The sequence below is a fragment of the Lolium rigidum genome, chromosome 1 (genome assembly GCF_022539505.1).
Source record: "Lolium rigidum isolate FL_2022 chromosome 1, APGP_CSIRO_Lrig_0.1, whole genome shotgun sequence".
Classification (NCBI taxonomy): domain Eukaryota; kingdom Viridiplantae; phylum Streptophyta; class Magnoliopsida; order Poales; family Poaceae; genus Lolium; species Lolium rigidum.
Window position 1 is genome coordinate 78,683,564 of NC_061508.1, and position 12,343 is coordinate 78,695,906.

At 49.5% G+C, this 12,343-nt stretch overlaps 1 protein-coding gene and 1 pseudogene across 1 annotated transcript; one reads left to right on the forward strand and one right to left on the reverse strand.

Moving 5' to 3' along the window:
- The first annotated feature begins 1,147 nt into the window (after positions 1–1,147).
- On the forward strand, positions 1,148–2,913 carry LOC124647926 (annotated as a pseudogene).
- A 1,022-nt stretch (positions 2,914–3,935) lies between these two features.
- Positions 3,936–6,098, reverse strand: LOC124676201 (protein transport protein SFT2-like). Its single transcript, XM_047212275.1, has 4 exons — positions 5,899–6,098; positions 5,523–5,790; positions 4,745–4,849; positions 3,936–4,301 (listed from the first exon to the last, which is right to left on the reverse strand). The coding sequence occupies exons 1-4, from the start codon at positions 6,096–6,098 to the stop codon at positions 4,194–4,196; spliced, it is 681 nt and encodes a 226-aa protein (XP_047068231.1). The 3' UTR covers positions 3,936–4,193.
- Between the last annotated feature and the right edge of the window lie 6,245 nt (positions 6,099–12,343).

Below are 12,343 nucleotides of genomic sequence, written 5' to 3' on the forward strand. Positions count from 1 at the left end.
GACGAGGAGATTGGGGGATTTCGGCGGGAGAGAATGGGGATATGCAAGCAAATTGGAGGGAATGGGGATATGCAAGCAAATTGGAGGGAAAATCGACAGGATTTGGTTTTCCGGTCGCCGACTACGCGGGTCCACACGCCGTTTCGCGCCAAAATCTTTCGTCCGGAGTCCCCGAGCGCGCCCGGGGGCCGGGGGTGGCGTGGGCTCGCCGGATGGATTAAGGGCCAAATCCGGACGAAAACGAGGAACCGGGGACGCGACTGGGCCGAATTTCGCCGTCCGGATGGAAAAAACGTCGCTCGGGGGCCTCGTCGGGGGGACGAGTGGAGATGCTCTTACAGTTGGCCTTCGAATTTCGAGCTGGGGTACGGAGCGAAAGCAAGGTTTTAGAAACCGACGAAATTAAGTATGGTTTTCTCTACCTTTGCAACCTAAACAACTGTCAGCATGGATGTAATGGATTTGGTGCGTTCATTTTCCTGCGTGAGTAATCGTACTCGTGCGAATATATTTGCTAGTATGAAAGTTTTCTACTCTCTAAACCCCTGACGTTTATTATGTATAGTAGGGAATAATAAATTTTGTTTGATACAAACCACATTGAGCTACCTGACCGTATATCGATCACATCACCGTGGATTTCTTGGCTTACCTAGAGATAGCTGTAATATCTAAGTTTGATCGTAAACACAGTACAAACGCAGGCGCTCACATACACACGCATACACTCACCCCTATGAACGCACACACGCACACCCTACCCCTATGAGCACCTCCAGAAGACTGAACCGGCGGATTGGATCTTGAAATTGACGAAGTCATCACAGACGCCTCGCTGTCGACGGGAACGTCGCCTCCCACTGAATGAATATTCCGTCTTTATGAGACACAGATGTCAAACCTGTGGTTTGAACTCGCAGTGGGCTGGGGGTACAACCACCCTCCTAACCACCCAACCTCAGAAGGTGCTCATAGGGGTAGGGTGTGCGTGTGTGCGTTCATAGGGGTGAGTGTATGCGCGTGTATGTGAGCGCCTGCGTTTGTACTGTGTTTCTCAAAAAAAAAAAAGAACGTAGGCTGACATTATACGGACAATCGATGACACCTCTACATGCTCTACTATGCCACGGGTGGGCCTACATGCATGATGGAGCAACAACCGTACTACCTCCGCCTCTTCTTGGCTCTCCTCCTACCCTTCCTGCTCCTAAAGCTGTTGAGGAAACTCGTCGGCCGCGGTGAGGGCCAGCGGTTCCCCCCCCGGCCCGTGGAGGCTACCGGTAATTGGCAGCCTGCACCACCTCGCCGGCAGCCCGCTCGTGCACCGTGTGCTTGCCGGCCTTGCGGCCCAGCTGCACGCACCACTCCTGTACCTCAAGCTTGGCCAGGTCCCCCTCGTGGTGGCAATGTCCCCAGAGGCCGCCCGGGAGATCACGTGGAGCCAAAACACTCTCTTTGCGACGCGGCTGATGGACGTGAACTCACGTTCGAGCCCTCCCACGCTCTGTGGCAGCGTCTCCACAAGATCTTCGTTCTCGACTTTCTCAGTCGCAGCCCCTACCGCGTCAAGTCGTTCTACCACGTTCGGGAGGACGAGGTCTGGCGCTTCATCAACGCCCTCGCTGCGGCGCCGCCAGGGCAGCCCGTGAATGTCAGCGAGCGGACCGCCACGCTCATCACTGTTTCGGCATTGCGTGTGATGATCGAGGGCAAGTTCAAGAGGAGCGAGGAGTTCTTGCATGTCCTTGAGGAGGGGCCCAAGATCGTTGCTGGGTTCAGCCTCGGTGACATGTTACCATCATCGTCATGGCTCGCGAGCTTGATCCGAGGCACCACACGTCTGGCCGAGAGGAACCACTGCAAGAGCTTCAAGCTGATGGAGCATGTGATCAAGCAGCTCGAGGAGCGAAGGGATGCCGCCATGACAGGCAACTACGACATGGAGGAAAGAGAGGACCTGGTGGACGTTCTCCTGAGGATACGGGAGGAAGGTGGCATCGACGTGCCTCTTACAATGGGAATGATCAAAGCAGTCATACTCGTAAGTACAGTAGGCTACAATAGCTTCTTGTTCAGTGCGAGGTAATTCTGAACTATGTAAATGGACGTATTACAGGACCTCTATGGAGGCTACTAAGGGTGTCAAGTGGGATCCCACTTTTGTCCCACTTGTAGTATAATTTGACTTTTCTAGTACAAATTTTGGCATCAAAATTTGAACTACGTAGTACAAAATGACATCCCACTGGGATCCCACCTTGATACCCTAGAGGCTACAATAGCTTCTTGTTCAGTGCGAGGTAATTCTGAACTATGTAAATGGACGTATTACAGGACCTCTATGGTATCGGGAGAGAGACATCAGCGACTACGCTCCAATGGGCCATGTCAGAGCTCATGAGGCACCTAAAGGTAATGCAGAAAGCACAAGCTGAAGTACGCAACACCCTCCAAGGAAAGCCTAATGTGACCCTGGATGACGTGGCCGGTCTCAAATACATCAGACTCGTCATCAAGGAGACAATGAGGCTACATCCACCAACACCATTGCTGATCCCCAGGAAGGCCATGAAGCCTTGCAAGATACTTGGGTACGACATACCTAAGGGCACCACAGTGTTGGTCAATGCATGGGCGGTCGGCAGAGACCCTAGGCATTGGGAAGACCCTAACGAGTTTAAGCCGGAGAGGCTGGAGCCATGCATAATTGACTTCAACGACGAGGCAGTCTTCGAGCACATACCATCGACGTCGCTTTTGACGTTTGCACATGACAGCATGGAGATTGTGCTTGCTACACTTCTCTACCACTTCGATTGGGAGCTCCCGGGTGGCGTGGAAGTGGACATGACAGAGGAGATGGGGCTCACCCTCCGGCAGAAGAAAGACCTGTACCTGCACGTCAGGCTGTAAGTGGAAGCGGGACGCCTGCGGCGGCGCTTAGTCGAGCCCACATAATAGCATAAGCGGGGGCCCGCGTAAGGAGACCGAAAATATGTGGCATCTGTGGGCTGTCCCGTGGGGCCCGCATTTAGCCCACTTTACGACTAGGATTTGTTCGAGAGCCAAAGCGCTGGGTTGTTCCCATGATCCCATCGTTCGTGCTTCAGGGGTGTTGGTCAACGGCTGTTTAAGGCGCCCGCGTCGCCATCCGGTCGTAGGCTTGCAGCATCATCGTCCGTCCGTCCTTCGCTGCTCCGGGCGACGGCCTCGAAGAAACGCGGGCTGCTACGGCAGGTGTTTGTAGCAGCGCCAACGGATGCGTAGTAGCTGCAGCGGCGGCGAACCTGCGAGCACCGACGGTCTCCCTTGCAGCCATAGTGGTGCTGCTCTGTAGAAATCCATGGCAGCCTTCAACGCGCGGATAAAGAAGAAGGAGGAGGTAGGATGCGATGAGGATTGGGGAAGATGAGGCTGAGAACGTGGGTGCCTGGGTGGGCTCCTTCTGCTTCTGAGATTGGGAATCGTGGCACGCTGTGGGCCAAGTATCTGTGCACATGCGGAAGCCCGCATTAGTACGATTAATTCTGAGGGCCTGCAGCGGCGTCCTGCTTAACCATCGTGGGCCGATGCGGCGCTCAAGCGGGCCCCCGCGTTTAATCCCACTTACAGCCTGACCTGCACCCAGTGGTCCGTGTGCACCAGATTTGATTTGCAGTCACAATGCTATGTGATCAGGAAGTTCGACAAATGTTTCTAGCAGGGCCTAAGGAATTTGAAAAATAAACAGCAGCTCCTATGTTACTTATTAAAAGCACAAATCAAGATCTGGTTTACCAGATGTTTCTCTGTAACACAGGTTTTGCTCATATAATACCAAGACAATCAGAACTACAGGACATATGAGGATAATGTATCCCAATAGAGCAAAAAAAAAAAGCGCTACACGTCTTTCAATGAGCTAAGCTAACCTGGCTTTGGCGATACCTTTGGCCTTAAACTCAGTACTAACAACTTTGATTTCCACAAGAGAAGTTTACAAGGGAAGTTCAGATAAAGCAGCTCAAGAAACTCGGTTTTACTCCATGTCCAACATATGTCATCTAATTGTAGTACCCAGGTGAGAGCAAGGGAGGGGTCATCATGTCTCATAGCTCTATAATGGGTCTATCAGCAACTAAGTACAGAAATATTTCACAAATTACAAGGGTACGTGTGTGATCATAACGTACATTTTGGTTCTACTTAGGTTATCAGCCAAAAATTCTTGATACTGGAGACAGGAGACTTGAAGAGAGAAACTTCAGTCCGCTAGAGCCTCCAGGGAAGTATGATATGGTGTAGTAAGCAAGAGCCAGAACCTGGAACGAAAGCAAAAGAAAGGTCGTTACACTTCTTAACAGAAAATTTAACGTGAATCTGAAAAGAGCCATCAGCCCAGAATCTATACGTAGTGAACACTAAATTGTTACTCGGAGTTAGAAAAGCACATGTGCTGAAAGTGAGAGATGAAATCATATTGCGCCCAAATAAAGAGCATATTACTATATTAAGTCGCGGCTCTTATTAGAAGCTTGTTGTAGATGTGGACTTGTGGGGAAAAGGTTGAATCCTCAGATTGACGGGTGTTCAGGGAGCTTTCTTCTATAAAGCTACGCCAGCCAGGGCTTGTACTGGCTGGTCGCATTTTTTTTTTGGGGGGGGGGGGGAGAAGGAAAAGGGGGTTGCTGGGCATAAACCACCACGCCAATATGAACCACATTCCAGAAGACAAAGCAAGTAAATTGCCAAGGGAAGGATGTACCTGAAGGATCGAGAATATCACTGACAGAAAATAGCTGTGAAGCACCATAGAGACATAAATTGTGCCAACCATGCATCCAGTGAACCCAACTGTGAACGGTAGCCTCTGAAAGAGAATGAAATGCGAGTTTTCTTATCAGAAACCCCATCTATTTGAAGATTAGGTGAACATGAAGATATTGTATTGCATCCTATATTCCTATTCAATAAAACTGAGCAGCTACAAGCACCATACACTGCATAGTATCACCAAGTTTTGCACAATACAGATGTGCCTAAATGGGCACTTAAATTTTCCAACTAAAGATTCGAAAGCTTGTAAATTGTACGGTATGAAAAATCCAGTCAACCCATATTTAAATATTTCTTGCTGAATTGGAGAAATAGCAATCAAGAATGCTCATGTATCTACAAAACACATCTGCTGGATAAAAATGTTATACCCACATAGGAGATCAGCAACTGCAATTAAAGTCAAACTAGACTATCCCAAGTGTATCCCAATGACTTCAACACGAAGGAAAAGGTTCAACTATTGGTTCAGAATTGGGATAGCACAATTTAGCACAGCATCTGATTAATCATGTGCTCATCTGTCTGGGAGCTTGCTACTTTTAAAAAGAATCCTTAAAATCCAATAATTAGAGACTTCTTTCTGTGGATTCAGTATTGTCAGGTTAAGATGGTGTACCAGACTTTGCTCTGTACTGCTCCTACCTTTCTAGGCCTTTCTGTAACCCAAGAATATTGAAATAAGTATTGCAGCAACATAGTAGTACCTCTTTGGAGGTCATGTGGGCGAACTGGTTGGCGGGCCCCTTGAGCGCGAAGAGGGAGGCGATGATGAGCGCGCATCCGAGCGTGAAGCAGATGGCGAACTTCTGCGGCATGAGCACCATGACGGGGAGGAAGAGCGTGAATGCGATGAAGACGAAGAAGATGCCGGTGGCGAGGAAGAGGCCGAAGTACATGAGCGCCTTCCCGGACGGGAAGCTGCTGGTGGCGCCCTGGAAGCTCCCCGGCAGGTCCCGCACGCCCTTGCTCACCCTGCATCCACGCGGATCAGATCTCCCGGAGCAGCGAGGAGGGGCTCTGGGTGGTGGGGGCGGATCAGATCTGGGGGAGGGAGGGATGGGGATGGGGATGTGGGCTTACACGCTGAAGGTGCCGGAGACGGTGTCGTTGGCGGTGCGGACGGCGGCCTCGATGTCGAAGGGGAGCGGGGAGGAGGAGGAGGCGTCGGAGCGGGTGGCGGCGTAGGAGTTCCAGTCTGCGAGGAGGGAGGGCTGCGATTCCGCGGCGGTGCCGGAGGAGGCCGTCCCGCCGGTGAACCAGGACTGCGCCGTCTTCTGCATCGCGGCGAGGCTGGGTTAGGTGGGCGGGGGTGCCGGCGGCGAGTCGGGATTGAAGCGTGCAGCTGCGGAAGCGGAGCGAAAGAAAATCGAGAGAAGAAGAAGAGTACAGGCTCGTACTTGTTGAAGGTTTTTCTGCTTCGTACTGAAGGCTCCTCAGTCCTTTTTTTCTGTTGTAAATTCAAAATTGGTTTTCAGTCAGGTGGAGCATGTCACGGTTTACCTCAACAAATACTTTGAACTCAAATATTAAGGGAAAATGATTAGATTCCCCCGGGGGCTACGACGCTCTGATCCCCCGGGTGCCTGGCCTTCCGATCTCCACGTCCAGAATAATCTGTTCCACTCGTTTTTTCATCACGTGGGTAGGGACCACCTCTGTGAGCTTATCTCCTTAACCATCGTGAGGTTCACTAGGACGCCGGCCGGAGATCCCGAGCTCATCCCCCACGCGCTCTCCGTCCTGAACTCCGCGCGCATCCGCGAGGTTTGGCCATGGCGCCGCCGACGGCGACCTCCGATTCCACCTCTCCGGGAGCCCCCGCTCTAGCTCCACTTCACCGGCCGCCGGTCAACCTCCACAGCGCCGCCTTGTTCCCCGGGGGGCCTCCGCCGACTTCCAGCAATCGAGCTCCGCCTGGCTCGCGGATGTCCTCGACGCGGGCCCGCACCCGCTCACCTCCGGCCAGCTCTGGTTTCTCAGCGTCTTCCCCATGGTGCCCTCCTCCATGCCCCACCTTTGCAACGCGGGCCGGCTGCTGCAGCTGCAGCTGCATACGATGGTATGCAGTGCTGTCAGTGGGGAGCGGGGGTGCTGCAATTGTACTTTTTTTCTACAAGATTTCCGGCGATGTCTTCTCCGGCGTGTTTGATTTTGCTACAGTACCATGGCGGCGGAGCTGGGATGATCTTGCTACATACTCATGTTTTTTTGCTACAATTAATGTGCAATGTTTTCTAAAAAAGCATAAATATTTTGCTACGAAGTTTCCGGCGAGATCTCCCTTGGTGTCCTCAACGAGGCCTAGGTTCTATGGATTTTGCTACATATAAAAAAAATTGTCACAACTTTTTTGCTTCTTTGCTACAATAGCACAATATGTTTGCTATGAGGGTCTCCGACGAAGTTTTCCGGTGAGTTCTCCGGCGATGTCTCCGACGATATTTATTTTTGCTACAACAACACAATTTTTTGCTACGAGCTCTCCGGCGAGGTCTCCGGCGAGATTCCGGCGAACTCAGACGTTTTCTTTTATTTCATGGGTGAACCGTTTTTTGCTACAAACATATGAATAAAAAATTTGCTACAATTTATTTGCGGTTTTGCTACATCTGCGTAATATGTTTGCTACGTGGTCTCCGGCGAGGTCTCCGGCGAGCCCAGCCTTTTTATTTTATTTTCTGAACGAACCGTTTTTTGCTTCAGTCATTTGCTGCCGGGGGTGATTTTTTTGCTGCCGGAGATGTTTTTTTGCTACATGCAAATCTAACCGTCAAAATAGTTGATCCGACGGCTGGGGACCCGGGGGCTGGGGAATCAGATCCCCCGGGGGACGCCCAGCAGTTTCCAATATTAAGTCTCCTCATGTTGATGAATTATGTTGTGACGTTTTTTTTGCTTCGTACTGAAGGCTCCTCATTTTCAAAAAAAAGATGAATTATGTTGTGACGTGTTTTTTTTATATTTTTCGATTTACTTTAGAAAATTAGCTTTGTTGTTTGAGTGTTTGGTCGCCTTATTAAAACGGTTTTGCTAATTCTAAGTGAACTGACATTTACCTTAGAGCTCACTAGAATCTTAGACCGTTGAATTGCGCCAAGATTTGTGTGGTCCTCTTCTACCATGCACACACCAAGCGGGCGGAGGGAGGGGGCGGGGGAACATCTGCCGAGCCGAAGTAGTTGACGACGCGGCTGGCCATGGCATAGACGAGGACAGCGAGGATGGATCTTAGGGTTTGAGGTGCGGGTGCGGGGTTCCGGCGCCAAAAAAGAAGAAGTCGAGGCTTAGAGGGATGGTCAGGGCGACGATGGACCGGAGGGGGAGGTGCTTTAACGGGCGGGACGGTGAGGTGTTGCGGCAGTGCACCGGCCATAGGCGAGCAGGTCGATGGTTCAGCCAGTGAGGCACACAGGCGCCGAAGTAGAAGGAAGCGTCTACTAATGTGGTGACCCTGCATACCACTGCATGTTGTAGTATGCCAGTCGTTGATATAACATTCACGAAGTACCATTCCGCAAATATTACATCCCTCAGAGTAGTAGCAGGGTCCATAACTCATTCACATATTATTACAATTAACATACACATGTCGTCTTGGAGCTCCTCTTGGGTCCTAAGAGGAATACTCCTGGGTTCGAGGTGAACCCAACTTAACTTACAATACCAGTTTCATTAAACTAAACATTTATTTCATCGAGCAGCTAAATACTAAGAGTTCAGGCTGCTCGGTTACTACTACTAGCGAATATCCCTAGGCTTGTTCTCCTCCGGAAGCCTCTCCGGATCCGTAGACGATGAGGTAGTCTACGCCTTCAACTCCTCCTGAGAGGTCCGGTTCCTCGTAGCCGATGATCTCGGCTCCTTCATTGTTGTCGTAGTCCTCCTCCGGACGATTCGGACAATCTAAGCATGGGATTTAAGAGTGGTATGAGTACGAGCGTACTCAACAAGTTCATTATAGATAAGAGGTGTTTAATGCACTAGCTACGATATTAGACCAGAAAGTCTAATACCAATGCAAGTTTTGGTAAACATTTCTTCAAGAGATTGCTTTTATTCCAAAGAGCTATGTCCGTCAGCCTTCACCGGTTTACTAGAACTTCATGGAGCTCCTTTCCGGCCGCGTTCGCAGTTCCTTATCCCGGAACAGGGAGTGACAGGTCACGGTTCTTTACACTCTGCAGAGGTGTGTTGCTTTACCCATAAGAGATCTTAACCTTGGTGCTAACCGGGCAGCTTTCCCGTCCACACTTCCTTCGGTGTGAGGCCCGGTATAAGGTCTAGCCAATTATGTTCCTCCGCTGCCTCGCACACCCACCCTTTGTTGCATACCCCGACCCTGGGTCCTCGTCGGTCCTCTTACACCAATTAAGGATGGACCCCGACCACGACAACAGTTTGGGACTCGTTAACCAAACTCCTTCGCCGGTAGCCGCAACCCATCATAGACCACTTACCGTGGGGAATTAGAATGGGATCCCCACCCCACCGCTTGCCCAACCTGGGTCAAGTGTCTACGGTAAGCGCATCCGTTGATGTACGAGAGGTGGAAACACTTTTGACTACTCCGTCCCACTCCGGATCTTATGGTTAACACGGGTATTACGGCACAAGAATCACTGGCGACATTTGTTGTTTAATCCTAGATGGATATTAACCCTTGCAATGGAACCTCCACCATATCAACACAATCCATGGTTCCATTGCCCACCACTTAGTCATATTCATAGTTATGAAAGTAGTGGTTTTGGTTTTTATGCAATAGTGATAACCATAGTACTTTGCAAGTAATTTGATAGAAATACTCAAATGATATGAGCAAGCGATGAACTTGCCTGAACACTGCAAAGTTTTGCAGTTGGAAGGTGTGGACTGACCCTTGTCCTCTGTCTCTGAAAAATAGTATCATTGTCCGTTAAGGGCAATGGTTAAAGAAGCAATTATGCATGATTCCAGTTTTTTAGGGTTTGTTCCCCCCTTCCGATGTCGTTATTATTTTATGTAAGAGGTTAATACTAAGAGTAATTTAGGAATATTTGATTTATAATAAAATACAACCTTGAAATGTTGTCAAGGTGTTTTTAAAGTCCAAATGCATTAATGGACTTATTTTCATTATTGAAAATAATATGTGTGATTTAAATCATTATTTAAATCATCAAATTAAGACTTATTCTTCTTTGTCTTCAAAAATTCTCTTTGATATTTTATTTAGATAGAGAATTTTATGCTGATTAATTTTCATATTTTTACTTATTTTTTTAGAGCTTTATTTTATTTTCTAAAATTCTTGGAAATTCTCATTTAAATGGGTATTTTGGAAATGTCCAAAATACCCCTCAGGCCCACCTGTCAGGCGGCCGAGCTGGTTAGGTTGGACCAGCCCAGTGGGCTCGGTCCAACCGACCCAGTCGCGTCGTCTTCTCGCTGTGTCCTAACCCTAATTCCCCTTTCGGCTCCTGCGACGCCGAAATCGCCTCCGCCGTCGCCGCTTTAATCAGGCCGTCTCCGACCATCGCCGGCGACGAGATGGTGCGGATCTGGACCGCCTCTCGACGGCGGACAAGGTGGTCCGCGTCGATCTGACGCTTGCGTCCACGTTCGCTCGCCATCGACTCTCCCGTGCGCCTGGCCTGTGGTGTCCGCCGCCACCGCGCGTTGGAGAAGCCGTGTACCTTCCTCCTGGCGCTCCCCTGGGCGCGTGGTGCTGCTGGCCGGGGTGCTGTGGTGGTCGCTGTGGCTTGGCTTGGCCAGGCCTGGTGCCGCCGTGTGCACTGGCGTGCGCCGTCGTGGCCGCCGTGGTCATGACGACCACCGCCTCCCTGGTATGTGCTCCTCCTTCTCTTCTGCCATCTGTTCTACCTCTTCTCCTTCCTTTGGATGCCCTGGCACCCACCTGATTGTGCTGCCGCTTCTACACCTATGTGCTCTGCTGCTGTGCTTGCTGTGAATGCGTGTAAGATGATGTGCTCTCTGCTGTTGCCATGGATCCTAGCTGATGCGATATGCTGTTGCCATGCGTATGCTGCTGTGGTGCATATGCTTTGCTTCGTGTAATTTAGTGGCTCCTGTTGTTGCTTGGTGTATTATGCCTTTCCTGTACATGCCATTGCTTTCCCCGACTCGATCATGCTTCGTGATGATCCTTGCCTTTGGCAAGTGCCGGTGCTCTCGATGAGATTATATCCGTGCTTCAATTCATAGACATGCTCATTTGAGCCTAGTTGTTACTTTAATCGCCCCTTTCTTTGATGAAGTGCTTCGGATACAATTGTGCTTGCTCGATGCCCTTATCTGTGATGCAATTGTTTAGCTATATGATTAATTTAATTATCTGTCCATGTGTTAATGCTTAGAATGAGTTCTAGCATGCAGTAGCAAGCTCTAGCAAGCTTCTGGTGTTCATATGATCACCAGTTGCTTGTAAAAGCTGCTATTTGGTGACTGTGCCTCACTGTTGCTCACTCTATGCTGTGTGTGTGTATCACACATGCTTGGCCTGGTGTGTTGGTACTTGCTCAAGCACCTGTTGGTACTTGCAGTGATCCAGTGGATCATTAGCATGATTCTGGTGTCTTGGTTACTTGTATAATTCATTTATCTGTATTATCTTGCTTTGTTTGATGGATAAGTGAGATGAACTGCTTGCAGTGATGATTCTTGTGATGAACTTAATGGAGCTAGAGGGATGCCAACAGTGGTTGGGGACCCTAGCTCAACTTTGAACCCAAATGCGGGTGATGATATTGGTGCTTGGCTTGGTGGTTTGGTTGTTTCGGTGGTTGAGGTAACCTTGACGAGCAATTCATTGCTCGTTTAGGTAGCTCCCACCACTGGTTGGCTTGCTATAGCTTAGTGAATGCATCACTTGGGTAATTCCTTGTTAGATTTCCGAGTGATCTTTGATGTTGACAAACAAGAATAGACACTTTATAGTCTATCCGTTCGATGGTGTAGTGGCTATAGGTGCTTTGAGTGAAGCTGATTAGCTAGGTAGGATCATCCCTTGTTGGATTTCTTTGATTATGTCATCTGGTTTGGCATAGCCAATGTTCCCGGGGTGCTTTCCTATTTGTTTCTCTCTTGTTCACTTGCACCAATTTGGCCGAGTAGCCATATGATGACTCACATATAGGGTTTCTACCCTTGTTGGTGTGCTTGGAGATCATGCTTGTGCAATTTATGAACAAAACCATCTCGGTTTGTTCATGTTAAGGTGTATACCTCACTCCGGCTCCTAGAAATAGTGTGTTGGTGTAGAGGTTTTGCTTCGTGCTGATTTCTTAGCTTTCCCTGCTCCTCCTTGTGGCTTGTGCTTGATCTACTCCATGGTTTACTTCTCAACAGGAGACAGTTCCTTGCTTGAGCCGTTCTTGGATGAGGGTTCTAGCTATGTGTTCTTCCTGTTCTAAGTGTTCTTGCTCTCTGATGACTTACCAAGCTGCCTGTCGATGAATGAGCTAGGGTTCACTGTTGGAGAGGTTTTTATATGATCTCCCTCTCCACCTCTGGTCGACAACAAGGC

Excerpts from the sequence above, each read along its gene's own strand:
- LOC124676201 (XM_047212275.1), bottom strand. The coding sequence starts at position 6,098 with ATGCAGAAGACGGCGCAGTCCTGGTTCACCGGCGGGACGGCCTCCTCC. Across the intron at positions 5,791-5,898 it reads GTCTCCGGCACCTTCAGCGT|GGTGAGCAAGGGCGTGCGGG; the intron begins GTAAGCCCACAT and ends GCGTGGATGCAG. Across the intron at positions 4,302-4,744 it reads TGATATTCTCGATCCTTCAG|GTTCTGGCTCTTGCTTACTA; the intron begins GTACATCCTTCC and ends CTTTCGTTCCAG.